The 17,908-nt window shown below is 37.8% G+C and overlaps 1 protein-coding gene across 1 annotated transcript; it reads right to left on the bottom strand.

Annotated features, from left to right (window-relative positions):
* Positions 1-387: 387 nt before the first annotated feature.
* LOC139155410 (vomeronasal type-2 receptor 26-like) lies at positions 388-17,573 on the bottom strand. The gene is made up of 8 exons (XM_070730540.1): positions 17,475-17,573; positions 15,965-16,106; positions 12,659-12,845; positions 11,132-11,423; positions 5,107-5,964; positions 4,586-4,813; positions 3,197-3,323; positions 388-1,289 (listed from the first exon to the last, which is right to left on the bottom strand). The coding sequence occupies exons 1-8, from the start codon at positions 17,571-17,573 to the stop codon at positions 388-390; spliced, it is 2,835 nt and encodes a 944-aa protein (XP_070586641.1).
* Between the last annotated feature and the right edge of the window lie 335 nt (positions 17,574-17,908).

Here is a 17,908-nt window from a genome sequence, read left to right as displayed (position 1 = left end):
TACTGTAATACTTACACATCCATATATACTCAATGGCTATGTGTTTCACAAGTCAAGTTATACAGAGTAGGATATTCATGAGAAAAGCTTAGTATTGGGAATTGAAAGAACCAATTCAGTATATGCCCCATTCTCATGGATAGTCATAAATTGACATCTGAACTTCTGAAATGAATTCAATGCCACATCTTGGAAGAAGAAATCACCACATACGTCACCAGGATTCAATGAGAATACTAAAGCACAGTAACTTGGGGAGCCTATGATAGTCCCTGTGAAAAAGCCTACTTTGGATACAGGGCGGTTCAGCCAAAGTGCTTATATACACAAACCACAATTCATGTTCTGCAGCTAGAAGTTATTTGGGAAAAAAGATAAGACATTCAATCACCATTTCCGCTTTATTAGTTGCTCCTTATTATTTAGATTGGGTCTGAATAATATAATGTAACACTTGGAGCCAAAGATGGAGCCCAGTAAACCAGCACTGGAGGCCAAGATGGAGAAGATCTCCACAGCAACTGTGTATTTTCCTTTTGTGCTTAAATAGACAGGAACAAATGATACCCAAACACTACAAAACACCAGCATGCTGAAGGTGATGAATTTGGCCTCATTAAAAGTGTCAGGCAGTTTCCTAGCTAAAAAGGCTACAACAAAGCTGATTGTAGCTAAAAAGCCCATGTAACCTAACACACAGTAAAACATGATGACTGATCCTTCATTACATTCAAGTATTATTTCTCCAAAAATGGAACGTGTGTCTTGATTTGGGAAGGGTGGGGAGATTCCCAACCATAAAACACAAAGGCCTATTTGGAATAGAGAACAATAAAACACAATGGAAATTGCCAGTCTCTTGCCCATCCATTTCCTCATTCTGGATCCTGGTTTGGTGACCATGAAGGCAAGAACCACAGTAATGGTTTTGGCCAAGATGCAGGAAACAGTTATGGTAAAAATGGATCCAAAAGCCACTTGTCGGAGGAGACAGGTCATTTTTCTGGGTGGGCTGAGGAAAAGGAAGGAACAGAGAAAGCAGAGCAGGAGGGAGAAGAGGAGACCATATGTGAGATCCCGGTTGTTGGCACGGACAATTGGCGTATCCTGATGCTTGATGAAGATGACTAGGACCTGGACTGTGAGCAGAGAAAATAAAACAACAAAAAAAGCTAAGCTTATCCCCAGAGGCTCTTTCAATGAGAGGTAGTTGATTGTCTTCGGAATACAATGAGATTTATTGTTGTTTGGATATTGATCTTCTGGACACATGGTACATACATCTATGTCTAGAAAGAAGAGGTGCAAAGCAAAGTAGACTAAGCTGATTTACAATATGTCTATGGGAATCATCTATACAATCAGGCTTTCCAGCAGAAAATTAGGCTACTATTTCTCAAAGGTAGGAATGTGTATTGGGGAAGGACACCCCCACCCCAATAAATGCACAGATCTTTTCTTGCAGCATATAAAAAACAATGTCTACTAGCAAAAACAAATCTAGGCTTCATTTCAAGGGACATTTTGTTTCAGACTATCTACTCTCTGCTCTGATACTTTTCCTTTCTAGTCAATGGTTGCAGTGCTGTATGACTCTTTTGTATTTGGATGAAGAGTTATCTGGTCGCTTCTGAAATGATCTCTGCTGGAGTGGTGGATTTTCCTTTGTTGTTTTTAGTTCAGCTGGTGAACCAATAAAGTAGCAAGTCTTCCAGCTGATCCCACTTGATCTCTTGTTTGTGTACCATATAGTTGTTTGCCTATGATGCTCCACAGTTGAGTTGAGGTTTTAAAAAAAGGACACCAAGCCCAAGTAAAGATTTTCTCAGCTCAACTGTTGAACTCAAGTGTTGGTCAGGACCTATAAAGCCCTTCATGGATTAGGACCAGGTTATATACAGGACCGTCTCCTGCCTCACAAATCCCAGGTCCCACAGCAGTTGGCCTACATCAGGTCCTGTCAGATGTCATCAGGCAATGTCATCTGGTGGGGTCTAGGAGTAGAACCTTCTCTATGGCAACCCTGGCCCTTTGGAATCAGCTCCCTTCCTGAGATTTGCACTATTCCTACTCTCCTGGCCTTTTATAAATCTTTGAAAACTCATCTCTGCCGGTAGGCTTGGGGCTGTTGAGCATGGATACTCTGCTCTGGCCATGAGTGCAAATAGAATGAATGTTACTGATTGTGTTTTATAATAGGGGTTTTAGATAAATTTAGATAATTGGGGTTTTAGATAATTGGATCATTACGGTTTTTAGATAAATTTAGATTGTTTTCATTGGTGGATTTCTTATATGTTTTTGTATTGTTACTGTTGTGAACCACCCTGAGCCTGCGGAGAAGGGCAGCATAGAAATCTAATAAACAAACAAACAAGCAAACAATAAACTACTGGATTCATGAAAAGCTTTTAATTTTATGAATGTAATGATGGACATTTTAACTAGATGAAAGATAAAATCATAGTTCCTCTTTGTTTGTTTGTTTGTTTGTTTCTCTCCCTCCCTCTCCCCTCTCTTTCTTTCTTTTTCTTTCTCTCTCTCTCCCTCCCCCCTTTCCATGTTTTTCACAAGAAGATACAACAAACAAGAAAATATCAAGTGCAAAAAAGAATCATATATGGATACTATAGATTAATAGATTAGTCTATAGATTAATTCTGCTGACTTCCAGCAGTTCAATTCTCACTGGCTCGAGGTTTACTCAATCTTCCATCCTTCCAAGGTCAGTAAAATAGGGACTCAGATTTCTAACAATATTCTAACTCTCTAAACCACTTAGAGAAGCTGTAAAGCACTGAGAAGTAGTATATAAGTGCTATTGTTATTGCTTACTAGTCTTCTCAGGAGCCAAAGGACTCATTTATCATCTGAGACTACATGATTCTGGGCATTGAATTAAAGTGGACTATGGAAAATTGTCTTGGTTCAGTAAATATTACATAGTGGAGTTTATGCAAAGTGTCTAACTATGGAGAGCACATGTTGCTCAAAGAACAACTATAGAATGAAACGTGATTGATACTTTCTTTCTTTGCAGACCAGGAGAGGTTCACAATCAGGACACTGCACCTAATTAAAATAAGCATTATCTGGGAGTACACAACTTGATACCATGACCAAAGAATTGGCCTATGCATGAGGGGCTAGCAACTTGAGGATGTATTGCAGACAATCCCTCTGTGGTGTCTCTTACCCTTCTCAGATGAAACTTTATCTGGAGGGCATGGAGAACAATCATAGCAGCAGAATTTTGCCCCTTCCTTCTTCATTTTGCTGGAACCAGGAAGGCAGTTTGGGTTACATACTGAAACAGGTGGTACCTGTCCATTTGAAGAAAAACATGAACATAAATCCTAAATAAATCACAAATAATCTCACATTCCCCACAAATAATCTCATGTGCCCCACTGTTCCCACTGTCAGGTTTTATAAACTATTAGTTCAACACTTCAATGAAAGCTGAAAAAAATAGATTGGAAGAATTGTTTTCTTTCAAGACCTAAAGAGTTGAACATAACATTTCTTAAAATGGTTTACCTTCAATACTGTCATTGTTTCTAAATTGTTTCAGATTGAGATATTTTCGTTGAGAAGAAGTCAGAATACAATTAGCAGCAATACATATAGTCCTTAACATCATCATTTTTTTCAGGAACCATTTGAAGTTACAAAGAGACTCAAAACATATACATATGCTACAAATGTTGCAACATCCTCAAAGTCATCTGATCAAAATTCAGGCATTTAGCAACTACCCCATTTTGGGGGCTGGATAACTGCATATAAAACAGCTTAGAACTACAACACCTTCAGTCTGACCTATAGTACACAAAATTATCTATTACAATATACTACTTGTCAATGACTACTTCAACTGCAATAACACACAAGCAAACAATAGATACAACTTCAGCAATATAATCATCAATGCCTGGAATGCACTACCTGATTCTGTGGTTTCTTCACCAAATCCCAAAACCTTTAACCTTAGACTGTCTACTATTAGCACTTAGCACTTAGACTTATATACCGCTTCACAGTGCTTTACAGCCCCATTTAAGCGATTTACAGAGAGTCAGCATATTGCCCCCAACAATCTGGGTCCTCATTTTACCAACCTCATAAGGATGGAAGGCTGAGTCAACCTTGAGCCTACTGAGATTTGATCAGCTAAACTGCTGGCAACCAGTGATCAGCAGAAGTAGCTTGTAGTACTGCACTCTAACCACTGTGCCACCAAGGTTGTTGACCTCACCTCATTCCTAAAAGTTCTGTAAGAGATGTGTATAAGCACATCAAAGTGCCTACCTTCCCTGTCCTATTGTCCCCATTTATTCATATCCATTTTTTGTATTGATAGTCATGTTTATACTTATATTTGTTTAGCTTGACACAATAAATGCAAAAACAAAAACAAAAACATTACTTTCAGCTTACACATTTTCTCAAATGTTCACTTTTACATTCACTTATTTACCACATATTACATTTGTCCTTTACTTCAATTCTTTGCAAACTGTAACAAATGGCACTGATTCATTTCTCAGTTTTGTGTCCAGTCTCCATCAATCCTGTATGCTACCTGGTGAAAGCTATGGTGCCACACCATTTTATTCTCATCAATGGTAACCCTCTTCCCTGGGGAAGCCATCACATCAACTCTTCCAATCTTGACTCTCATAAAGGAATTATTTGGAAAAATGACTAAATTGGTGATATCAAATCCAGTGTTTAACTCTTTGTGTTTTCCCAAAAACACTGTTTCTCTGGCACTGTTATTAAATGTTACCCACTGAAGAAAGGGATGCAGCTGCATTGGAAAAGACATAGAAACAAAGAAATAATTTCATTAGTTTTTCCATCCAAAGATTGAAGGATCTTTTTCTCAAATCCATGGATCATCAAGTTTTCTCACCACATCCCATAGCTACTAACAGATGATAGTACATGCAGTGCGGCAATGCCAATAACAATTGTGATACTTGTGTTCTGGTGAAGGGACATGAAACTGGTAAGCAAATCTCTTGGTGGAAGGAAAATGATGCACATCACTCTCTGGCGTTTATTTTGAAATTCTGGTTCTTCTCTAAGAAAAGGACTCACCTGCCAAGCATGCAGATCCTGAAACTTCAGTTTCTCCCTTTCCATTCCTGCTCTGTGTTTGGACTTGGATTGATACAAGGCATGTAAAGCATGTGCCACAACATAGACAGCATTGTAGACACTGTAGCTGTGGCCAGTCATGCTCATTTCAAAGGCCAAGGAAGGAAGGTTCTCCAGTTTCTCTTGTCCACTGCAGGCTTCACTGTTATGTTTCACCATTTTAGAATCTGGAAATAAACATCTAAATGTTTGTGTCCAGAAGGGCTCCAGAAAGCTGTCTCCATTTGTTTGAAAAATATTTCTTTGTTGGAGAAAGGATTTGAACTCTTGAACTTCACCTGAAGGAACTGTGAAGCCTATGGAGCCATGGAAAACATGAATATCCTCCCTCATTTGATAGGACGTGGATGCAAAATCCAGCTGAGCGGTCATAATCCACACCTTGCCCAAGGAAGAATTAGTCATATTTTCCATTTCACCTAATCCGATTAATGTTTGTAAGGAAAACATGGAGAATATTTCTCCATAGACAATAACAGCATTGGCTTTGCTTTTGATTATAACTTGGTGGATGTGAATCCACTTTTGCTGCATATTGATATATTCCTCTATATATGTGACTTTTGGGATTCTCTCTGAGAAAGCATAACAGCTGCCTCTTTGGGAAAACAGAAGCTGGAGTTTTTGCAGAAATATTTCTCCGCTTTCATTATCCACAGAAAGAAATCCAACCCATTTCCATCCAAAATGAAAAAGTAATTCAACAATGCCAGTATGTTGATGAGCTTCATTTGAAACCATTCGGTAGAAAAAAGGTTCCTGAATTTGATCATCTGGAGCGAAAGAACCATAACTGAGCTACGAGGCAAAGAGTAATAATTTCTGGCAATTGTGATAGATGAAACAGAAACGTCATTTAACACTCTGTTATATTAATGGAGAAATGGTAGCTAATATAGAGGTGTAATATTTTAGTACTAAATTGGCTAAAATCCACAAAATTTCCACTTTTTTTGAAAGATTAACATATAACTGCAATAACCCACTTTCTGACATTGAAGCAAAAGGAAATATGTAAATAGCAGGTGAAAAATCATTAAAATTTAATTAAATCTTTCTAGAAAGCAATAATAAAGATTAAAACATTTTTGAAGCAAGAAAGTTTAGGGAAATATTGGTGATTAAAAACTGAAAATTTTATAAAAGTTGTTCTGAGTTCAGATTTTACACTGTGTAATATTTTGAGTGTCTATGCGACGTTTCAGTGAAATCACATTCACCATCATCAGGCTGAAGTTTGTTTGTTTGTTTGTTTGTTTGTTTGTTTGTTTGTTTGTTTGTTTGTTTGTTTATTTGTTTATTTGTTTATTTGTTTATTTGTTTATTTGTTTATTTGTTTATTTGTTTATTTGTTTATTTGTTTATTTGTTTATTTGTTTATTTGTTTATTTGTTTATTTGTTTATTTGTTTATTTGTTTATTTGTTTATTTGTTTATTTGTTTATTTGTTTATTTGTTTATTTGTTTATTTGTTTATTTGTTTATTTGTTTATTTGTTTATTTGTTTATTTGTTTATTTGTTTATTTGTTTATTTGTTTATTTGTTTATTTGTTTATTTGTTTATTTGTTTATTTGTTTATTTGTTTATTTGTTTATTTGTTTATTTGTTTATTTGTTTATTTGTTTATTTGTTTATTTGTTTATTTGTTTATTTGTTTATTTGTTTATTTGTTTATTTGTTTATTTGTTTATTTGTTTATTTGTTTATTTGTTTATTTGTTTATTTGTTTATTTGTTTATTTGTTTATTTGTTTATTTGTTTATTTGTTTATTTGTTTATTTGTTTATTTGTTTATTTGTTTATTTGTTTATTTGTTTATTTGTTTATTTGTTTATTTGTTTATTTGTTTATTTGTTTATTTGTTTATTTGTTTATTTGTTTATTTGTTTATTTGTTTATTTGTTTATTTGTTTATTTGTTTATTTGTTTATTTGTTTATTTGTTTATTTGTTTATTTGTTTATTTGTTTATTTGTTTATTTGTTTATTTGTTTATTTGTTTATTTGTTTATTTGTTTATTTGTTTATTTGTTTGTTTGTTTATTTCACCCCTCTCCGTGGACTCGGGGTGGCTAACAACAGTGATAAAAACAGCATGTAACAATCCAATACTAAAACAACTAAAAAACCCTTACTTATAAAACCAAACATACATGCAAATATACCATGCATAAATTGTAGAGGCCTAGGGGGAAAGAATATCTCAATTCCCCCATGCCTGATGGCAGAAGTGGGTTTTAAGGAGCTTATGAAAGGCGAGGATGGTAGGGGCAATTCTAATCTCTGGGGGAGTTGGTCCCAGAGGGCCGGGGCCACCACAGAGAAGGCTCTTCCCCTGGGTCCCACCAAACAGCATTGTTTAGTTGACGGGACCCGGAGAGGGCTAACTCTGTGGGACATAACTGGTCGCAGGGATCCGTGCAGCAGAAGGCAGTCCCAGGTCTGGTGCCATGAAGGGCTTTATAGGTCATAACCAACACTTTGAATTGTGACCACAAACTGATCGGCAACCAATGCAGACTGCGGAGTGTTGGTGTGACATGGGCATATTTGGGGAAGCGCATGATTGCTCTCGCAGCTGCATTCTGCACGATCTGAAGTTTCCAAACACTTTTCAAAGGTAGCCCCATGTAGAGAGCATTACAGTAGTTGAGCCTCGAGGTGATGAGAGCGTGAGTGACTGTGAGCAGTGACTCCTGGTCCAGATAGGGCCGCAACTGGTGCACCAGGCGAACCTGGGCAAACGCCCCCCTCGCCACAGCTGAAAGATGTTTCTCTAATGTGAGCTGTGGATCAAGGAGGACACCCAAGTTGCGGACCCTCTCTGGGGGGGGGTTAGTTATTTCCCCCCCAGGATAATGGACAGAGATGGAATTGTCTTTGGGAGGCAAAACCCACAGCCACTCCATCTCATCAGGGTTGAGTTTGAGTCTGTTGACACCCATCCAGACCCCAACAGCCTCCAGGCACCAGCACATCACTTCCACTGCTTCACTAACTGGACAAGGGGCGGAGATGTATAGCTGGGTATCATCTGCATATTGATGATACCTCACCCCATGCCCTTGAATGATTTCACCCAGCAGTTTCATGTAGATATTAAATAGTAGGGGGGAGAGGACTGACCCTGAGGTACCCCACAAGGGAGCAACCTAGAGGTCGACCTCTGACCTTCCACTAAGACCAACTGCGACCGACCAGAGAGGTAGGAGTAGAACCACTGAAGAACAGTGTCTTGCACTCCCAACCCCTCCAGATGGCGCAGAAGGATACCATGGTGGATGGTATCAAAAGCCGCTGAGAGGTCAAGAAGCACAAGGACAGAGGATAAACCCCTGTCCCTGGCCCGCCAGAGATCATCCATCAGAGCGACGAAAGCAGTTTCCGTGCTGTAGCCGGGCCTGAATCCTGGCTGTTGAGGGCCTAGATATGTTGTTAGCTTCGTGCTGCTTTGAATATAGTAATATAATATAATATATAATATAATATAATATAATAATATAGTATTGAATATAGTAATATAATATAATATATACTTGTAATATAATAATATATTCAAAGTAGCATGAAGCTGACAACTTCAGCCTGATGATGGTGAATGTGATTTCACCAAAACGTCGCATAGACACTCAAAATATTACACAGAGTAAAACCCAAGTTCAGAACAATCTACATACATATAACCGTGAAAATCTACGAAAACAAATACATAGTGGGTATGGCTAGCTGATGAGGCCAAAATAAGGCCAAAATAGATCTATCCTAGTTTCCCTTAATTTTCAAATTCAGCAAAAAAACATGTGACATATATATTTACTTACTTACTTACTTACTTACTTACTTACTTACTTACTTACTTACTTGTTTCTTTATTTATTTGATTTCTATACTGCCCCTCTCCGAAGAGGGTGGGGCCAAGAGGCAAAAAGGAAGCTGTATGCTCCTCCCAAATACCAGGGTGACTTGACAAAAAATCACACATAAACACACACACACACACACACACACACACACATGATTCAACAGGAAAAAAAACATATATAACTCTTTCCTAATACAAGCTGAGACATGAGGAGAACTAGTGACCTAGAGGTTAAAAGCTACTGCCTTATAGGCAGGCCGCCCAGGTTCAAATTCCTGTATAGATATGGCTAGCTGATGAGAGGTAAGTAGCTTGAAATAAATAAATACACTTGTCTCACTTCATTTTCACATATACACACATAGAATGTGTATATTGTCAGCTATAAATTACTGCCTGGAGTGGCCAAGAGGCAAAATGGAAGAAGTATGCTCCCTTCCATATTTGAGTATACAATTCAATAGAACGTGCATATGTGGGTGTGCATAATATATTTTTGTTGATAATGAAAAGGAAGGGAAACTAGTATAAATCTATTTCAAGCTATTTTGCTTTCATCAGCTAGTCATGCCCTTACTGGGATTTCAACCTGGGCAATCTGCCTCTAAGGCAGTAGCTTTAACCTCTAGGCCACATGTTCTCCTCCTGTTTCGGCTTGTACTGGGGAAGAGTTTCTTTTTCTTTTTTTCTTTTTGTTGTTATTTTGCGTTATTTTGTCAAATCACTCTGATTTCCCCTAATATGGGAGGGAGCATACTGCTTCATTTTTGCCATTCGGGCCGTCCAGGAGCCATTGAAGGCAGTTAATTTTTATAGCCAACAAACTATATTCTATATGTGTAACATATTTTTGCTGATAATGAAGGGAAGAGTTATTTTAAGATATTTTGAATATATATATTCTTTTTCATCATCAGCAAATATATATATATATATATTTAAAATTAAGGGAGGCTAGGATAGCGCTATTTTGGCCTTGTTCTGGCCTCATCAGCTAGCCATACTCTTACTGGTATTTGATCTTGAGGCCTCTGCATTGTAAGGTAGAGAATTAACCTCTAGGCTACCAGATCTGATCCCTTCAGCTTTGTACCAGGGAGGGGCTATATGTTTTTTCTGTTGGATTACCCTGGTATATTGAAGGAACGTCACAGCTCCTTTTTGCCTCTATCTCTCTTTATATATATATTCTTAATAGCCATTTGTGAAAATATGTACAATTTAATAAAACTCTAGAGAAAAATTCAGACTCATCAATGTCTATATTAACAATATTAGTGGTCAGATTCATTGAACAATGAGAATTTTTTCACTTGCAAATATGATTCAGTATAACAACCTTTCCTCCTTGCCCTAAAGTTCTTCTGATGTCACCTTTCTTTAGTCTACAGCAGGGGTGTCAAACCCGCAGCCCATGGGCCAGATGCATCATGTGCTGGTCCCACCTAGTTTAGCAAAGGGGAGAAAAGCCCCAATACCTCAAGTGATGACAACAAGTTTGACATACCTGGTCTACAGTCTGTAAGTCTGGTTGGCTGAAGTTGTCCTTATTTAAGTCAGAAATAAAAAGTATTTTCCCCTTGTTGTGACACAATAAAGAATAGACCTTTTTAATGTTGTCATATTTTATCTCAAAAAGAATTCAAGTACTGGCAGGAACAGTCAAAGAGGCAGAATATAAAATATAAATGAACCCAACAAATTTCATGTTGATATAATTTTCTGATATTACAAGGATGGATGGATGGAGAACAGGTCACTCAATATTAGGTAAAGATCCCCAGTAAGTAAAATCTCCCCATTAGACTATTATTCCTCTGATTACCCTATGGAAGATGTGCATACAATGACTGTATTACAAACCATTAGATATATGATTTATGCCAAAAGATATAGTTCTGCAGAAATTGGGCGGGATATAGCGTTTTCATTTCCCCCCATACATTGATTCTGCATACAATGTTGTAGATCCAAAATGAAAGAAAAGGGGGTAACATCTGTAATTGTTGCCAAAAATTACAAATTCCTCTAATGATACACAATTTTAATTCAAAGAAGGAATAAGATAAATTTTGTATAATGTCACCAAGATAATTTCATACTTGAGGCATGTTGTAGATCATCAAGATTGATGACATGTGCAGGGATGTATCAAAATCTAGTCCTCCAATGACTGCCATTAGATTTTTCTGCATGTTGCATCTGTAGTTGGGTACAAATCTATTCTGAATAGAAAGAAGACCAAGAGTAGCCTGATGGGTCATTCTTTCATTGAAGTAACTGTCACAGATTTGGAATCCCAGGGTGACATTTGGTAAAATATTGGGGTTCCCATTTATCTCCTTGACAGCAAACACCAAGGCCAGAGTTTGCTGATAATTCTTTGGTACAACACTGGAATGAGAATAGCACATTCACGCAGTTATCTTTTCTTTGTTTAAATTGGGAGTATCTGACTCTAAAATATTTGGGAACTGTTATGATATATTCTAGGAAGTAACACTCAATGTAGAGGCAGTAAATTTAAGCAAATTTACCTTTTAAAATAAATGAATAAATGTCAAAAGCAGTGTTCAAACTGGAATTAATTTATATTAAGTAAATAAATATCAGCAATATATACAGCATCCTTTGATAATTTGTACATGTTCATTTAGTAGTGAACCCTGTCACACTATATTTCATTATATAATCACAGGCAATTTAATAATCATACAATAAATGTTTTATTTTTTTCTATGCCCAAAGTAGCCCAGAACACTAGAAATTAATAAATAAAAAAGCCAGAAAGAATTATATTATCAGACTGCCTAGCACACTCTGATTGATAGGAAAGATTTTTTACGTAGCAATCAGCATTAACTTCTAGTAATTAAAATAGTAATCAACCTGCCTTAATCACAAGAAAAATAGTAGGAAATAGAAACACTGTAAATTGAATTTATTTCATGTTAACACACAAACACGCACTACAAAAATATTAATAATCACCTTGTTTGCCTGATGTAAAAAACTGTTCAATTTCTAAACTGTTTATTTATACTTCTGAATTTCTAAACTCTTTACTGTACTGTTAAAGTACAATTTTAAAATTATTTTTAAATGACAATATGCAGAACAGGAGTCCATGGATTCAAAGAAAGTTTATAAACATTCAAAATGGAATTGTTGCAGAACCATGTTCTTCTATCAAGAGATGTGATTCAATTGCAATCTCTTTTGATTTCAGTGGGTAAAAAATAGTAAAAAACAAAATAATAGGTTTTGTTTTTTAAAAAGAATCCCCTGTGCGCAACTTTATACACTTATGTAGGGAGGAGCAATAACTTTAAAATGAAACAATAAATTTCAAATGAAACTGTTTCATCTGGATCTAGTTCCAAAGAGGTTGCTGGAAAACAGGCCAGCTTCTTAAGTCTTTGCAACATAAGAAATCAACAGCCAATCATTTTAGTTGCATTGCAGTTATTTCTATTTTTAGGGTAGTTGAAAAAATTAAATGAAATGAAAAATGAAAATTTTCCTTTTGATCAAGAAGCAATTAGTATTTAACACAATGAAATTTACATCTAATATACACGGATGGGAATTAGTCAATTATACCAAGTAATGTTTTAAAAATATCTTACAGGAGATTAAGAATTTGAGAAATGGGTAGATGCTCTGTGAAGGCTTCATTATCTAGGGAAGATAGAAGATGAGAGGTAAGCCCGCCAATGATTAAATCACCTGGCTGATCATACTGGTGAGGGATGTTGAGCAGTTCATTGATGCTGCAGAATTTGACCTGTGTTTGGTGCACCACGTTAGGCAACACTAAGAACATCAGCACCATAAACCTTGCCATTCAGGAGACAAATAATCTCCTACACAAGAGACATAGGTGTGGGCCTAGGTCTACTAGTCTCTTATAATGGCATTTAAGTATTGTGGTATGCTTATTGAACCCTGTGATCTGAATTACAGCTGAAGAGAAGAGCTAGGATCAGCCTCAGGAGGGCTCTTCTACTGTTTCTGCTCTTTCTGTTGTTGGAAGCAACATGGAGGATTAACACTCAATGGAGGTCTTATTGAAAGATTACAGGGAAGCTAATAATAGGGTTCTTTGACAGCAGGTGCCTTGGAAAAAATAAGAAAATATGTTTACTATCTTTTTCCTGAGATGGGTTTCCTAACTTTTTTTCAGAAAGCAAGAAGAATATTGTAATGAGACAAAGAAATGTTGAGGCTTAGACTGAAAGAGCATATGATAGTAACATAAGAAATGGCAGCCAAATGAAGTGATTCCAGATATGTTAGATTGCAAATTTTACAATTCCTTTCCAACAAAGAAGGGAAGAATGCTGACCTAAGGTGTCTTTTTATTTCCTTTTCTCCACCAAACCTCTCAGTTGACCAAGGTCATATTCACAGAATGCTTTGCTGTGCTACCTTCCTATGTTAAATACTCAATCCCCCACACCCATTATTTTGTTCTGAATTTTGATACAACATGTGACTTATGAATGAATTGGTTATTGATGTTGAGTCATTTATATAAATATATGCATACATGCACACATGCATACATTATGGGAAAATATTTTACATATGACTGTCAAATATATTGTATGTGCTCCTTTAATCAATATAAGGTAGCACTCATGATTCACCACACTTATTGTCAACATATCCAGATTACAGTGGATATTCATACAGTTACAGTTACATATTCAAGATAACGCTTGAAAGTTTTTCAACTGTATTTCATGCATACACATTTAATTGAAAAGACAAATGCAAAATTAAAAAGGAATACAATTGATCAAATATAATTCAAAAGCAGAATTTTCAGTACCTCCATGTTCAATTGTTCAAATAATTCCAAATCAGAGAATCTCATTCTAAATCTGCATTTAACTTTTTTCCTATAGATTATAAGGATTGCAGTTATTGATTACCTCTATAAATCTTCCACATCAACTTACTTTCTCTCCATCAGTGGAACTTTCCTTGCAAATAGGAACCTCCAAGATACTACCTTCTCTTAATGGTTCTTTAGGATTATTTCAATAAAAGACTTAAAAGTCAATTTGGCTATGAATTGTCTTCCCACAGCCAAATTCCACTTGAAAATGGAAGTGTCCTCTTAAGATCCACCTTCCATCTTGATATAACTGTACCGAGACCCTGCTTTAACCCTTCTTTCATCCTTATTTTGTTATGTTTTAAAACTCTTATACACTAATGCACAAAACCAAAATTTTACATATTCTATAAAGGCATTATCTGCCAAAATTACATTTTTAGAACATTCAGATTCATTCACTCCATGGCTGTTCCGTGTCTAGATTTTGATACGAATATTCCACATAAGAATGCTCCATATAAAGCAAGGGTTATATTATAAACTTTTTTTAGGTATTGTAACTGTAGACAATATGTATTCCAAAAGTTGATGAAGGCAAGAGGTCCAGTCCTCTCCCCAGCATACATGATTCATTCTGCATATTAGGATATGGAAAATAACATATGGATGTTTATTCCTAAAACAGGTGAATATATATTGCAAAGATTTCTCAGCTGACTATATTCTGGAATCTTTGTACCTCATTTGACTGAATTCTAAAAATTATGGAACCATTGAATAGGTTCATGATCCAGATTTTTTAAATATAAAATTTAAGGGAGGGAGGGAAACATTTTCTATTTCATATTTTCTCTTCATTTTTTTCCTAATCCTCAAAGCCACAAACCATAACTGCATTTTTCTGTTTCATTAAAAATATATAAGGTTGTCCAGGTAATAATAATATAGATATTGCTTTTCTCTCATCAAAGAGAAGGGAACATGATGGTGCAGGGAATTAATAACACTGGAACTGATAGCCAGAAATAGTCCACATTCTGATGGATTGATGGGAGTGGCTGGCTACTGGTCTGCAGCCCCTGGCAGTGAGGCTCCACATGGCCCGAGTACCAGACTCTGCAGTTTTGAGGTTTGAGGTTGCCTGTCTCAGAGGATCAAGCTGGGATGTAGGAAAAGGCACAGTGCACTTTCACAATCCTGCAGAGGATATCTCATGACCGCCCCCTCCCAGGAGAAGCCCCTATCTTCACATCCTCGGAAATGGGAAGGGGTGCAATGCACATCATCCACCTTACAGAGGATTGCTCATGCCTCCATCCAAAGGTGAAGCCATCATCCCCACATCCCAGGAGTGTGTGGTTTGGGCTGGAAACCCTCAAAAATGAAGGAGGTTGTTGTGACTAGTTGGGGAAAGGGAAGTGAAGAAGCTAGCACCTCCCACCAGCCCAGCATTCAGAAGACACAGAGCAGGGTGAGGCAGGGCTGCAGAGATACTCCTTCTTGCCCTGCCAGAGTTCTGGGCCAGCTCACCATCTGTCGGACATCCTGCTTTCCCATATTGCTAGGAAGGCAGAGAGCCCCACCGGTGCTATTCCAGCAGGCTCCACCATGACGTCAAGTCCTATGTGAACTCTTGTGTCCATTGCTGGCAAGCCAAGATAGCCACAGGAGACCTTCCTGGACTGTTACAACCTTTACTGACACCTGAGAGACTCTGAGGAACTATTTCCATGGACTTTCTGACCTGTTTACTAGTGTCTTCCAGCTTCACCACTGTGTGGTGGATATACCGACAACTAGGTTCACCACACAGTTATTCATCCAACACATCTTCTGACTATATGGTCTACCTGATAGAGTGGTGTCAGATCAAGGAACCAAGATCACTATGAGGTTTTGGACAGAATTCATGTCAGCTGTTCAGGTCTGAGTTTCCCTAGCCTCGACACATCACTCGCAGACTGATAGAGGTATAGAGAAAGTGATTGGCATCCTGGAGCAGTGTCTATGTTGTTTCATCAACAACTAGCAGAAAGTCAAAATACCTCCCCATAGCTGAATTTGCTTACAATAACTCCCAACATACTTCCACTCAGACCACACCATTCTTTGCCAACTACAGCTATCATCCCAGATTTTTTCCACTCACACTCCCTGATTCTCCAGTTCCAGTCACAGAGGAATACTTCTCCAAGTTCCAGTACATCCATGAGATGGTCAAGCAGCACCTGAATAAAGCAAAAGAAAACAACAAGAAATTTGCAGACTGTTCTCATTGGGATACACCATCATTGGTTGTTGCAGACTGAGTTTGGCTATCCACCAAGTATTCATTCCCACAGAAAACACATTGCAAACTTGATCAAAATTTCCTGGGTCCATTTCCAGTCGAAACAGTCGTCAATCCAGTGACATACCATCTCAACTTGCCTCATTCGTACAGTGTGCATCCAGTGTTTCACCGATCCTTGCTGGTCCTAATGAGCCTTGATTCTTTGCTTTGACCTCCGGATCCAGATCCAGCAGTTCCCCATGCTCAAGTTCAGCTATCCCAGTTTGAAGTTGCCAGCATCCAAGATTCCAGATAGCTCAAAGACTGGTTCTAGTACCTGATTGAGTGGAAGGAGTGTTTGGGTCTGATAATCTGCTCTCTAACAAACAATTTGGATTCAGAAAAAAACTATCCTGCAACCGGAAGCTCCTCCACTTCAAAAACATATGGACAACTCATCTTGATCAAGGAAAATCTATAGATGCAATTTATATTGAATTCTGCAAAGCCTTAAATTCAGTGGTCCATGACAAACTACTTCAAAAACTCAAATCCTATGGCATCTCAGGATCCCTCCACAGCTGCATTACTGCATTTCTGTCTAACAGGCAACAAGTGGTCAAAATAGGAAGCTCCATATCCACACCCGTCCCTGTTAAAAGCGGTGTTCCCCAAGATAGCGTACTGGGACCTACACTCTTCATTCTCTACATCAACGACTTTTGCGATCTCATCAGATAATTTATATAAATATGTACTCTGCCTAGATCCCCCCACCCCTTCAAATCAGTCCTCGGCTGAAGTAGGATTTACCCTGCTGCCCTGCCCTGCTGCCTTGCCCTACCACTTTGCCCTGTGACCTTTCCTTGCTATTACTCTCTGCAGTGGAGCAAAGATCAGCTGTGAAGCGATGAGCTGGGAAAAGACTGCTGGAGCATTTGCACTCATGTGGCAACCTGTGGAGGCCTCCAGGCATAGCTCTGGGTTGGATCCAGTTGTCCAGTCAATCTGGGCTGTTTACCTGCTTTCCTGTGCTTTTTCTTCGGGAGCTCACCAACCTGATCACTCTTCAAAGTAATCCTCTCAGGTATTGTGATGAGAAACCATCTTGATGTTCCAACGAGTGGCAGCCATTTTGAAGCTGGTGATCATCTTGGATTTATTTATTTATTATTCAATTTTTATGCCACCCAACTCCCTATGCATTATTCCTATGGATGCCCTTTTAAGGGGGGGTGGACATCTTTAAGTTTCACAAAAGGGTGGCTGACATCTTGAAGCCTGTTGCTCAGCTGTTGGCAATATTTGATGCCCTGAAACTTACAGAGGCCATTTTGAAGGCCCAGGTAGAGCGGCAGCCATTTTGATTGCTTCCAACTAAAGGCAGAGTCCATTTCGGGTGCAGATCAAGTGTGGCAGCCATTTTAAAGGCATCCAAATAATGACAGAGGCCTAGTACTAAGGGCAAAGACCTGTCCATTGATATATTGCCTAAAGTAGGGAATTTTATCTGAAACCTTGGCTTACTGGTTTCTGGCAGCAGGGACTACTATTTAGTAAGGCTGCCTGATGGGTTTGTTTGTTTGTTTGTTTGTTTGTCCATTCATTCTTTCATTCATTCATTCATTAGATTTGTATGCCATTCTCCGAAAACATGGGGTGAGTTCATTACAACTCCCCTAGCCTCCAGGAAGTTGTCCACCAAGAAAATTTATTCTGCCACCTGGTGAATATTCTGTTCTTGGTACAGTCAGATGG

Source organism: Erythrolamprus reginae, unplaced genomic scaffold (genome assembly GCF_031021105.1).
Source record: "Erythrolamprus reginae isolate rEryReg1 unplaced genomic scaffold, rEryReg1.hap1 H_18, whole genome shotgun sequence".
NCBI classification, from domain to species: domain Eukaryota; kingdom Metazoa; phylum Chordata; class Lepidosauria; order Squamata; family Dipsadidae; genus Erythrolamprus; species Erythrolamprus reginae.
Note: the sequence above shows the minus strand (reverse complement) of the source record. Positions and strands in the feature narration are given on the sequence as shown.

Bases quoted from the DNA above. Each gene is read 5' to 3' on its own strand.
- LOC139155410 (XM_070730540.1), bottom strand. From the start codon at position 17,573: ATGGCTGCCACACTTGATCTGCACCCGAAATGGACTCTGCCTTTAGTT. The intron at 16,107-17,474 runs GTAAGTTTCAGG...TGCTTTATTCAG, and splicing joins GGGCCTTCAAAATGGCCTCT to GTGCTGCTTGACCATCTCAT. The intron at 3,324-4,585 runs GTAGCATACAGG...TCAAATGGACAG, and splicing joins GGCACCATAGCTTTCACCAG to GTACCACCTGTTTCAGTATG.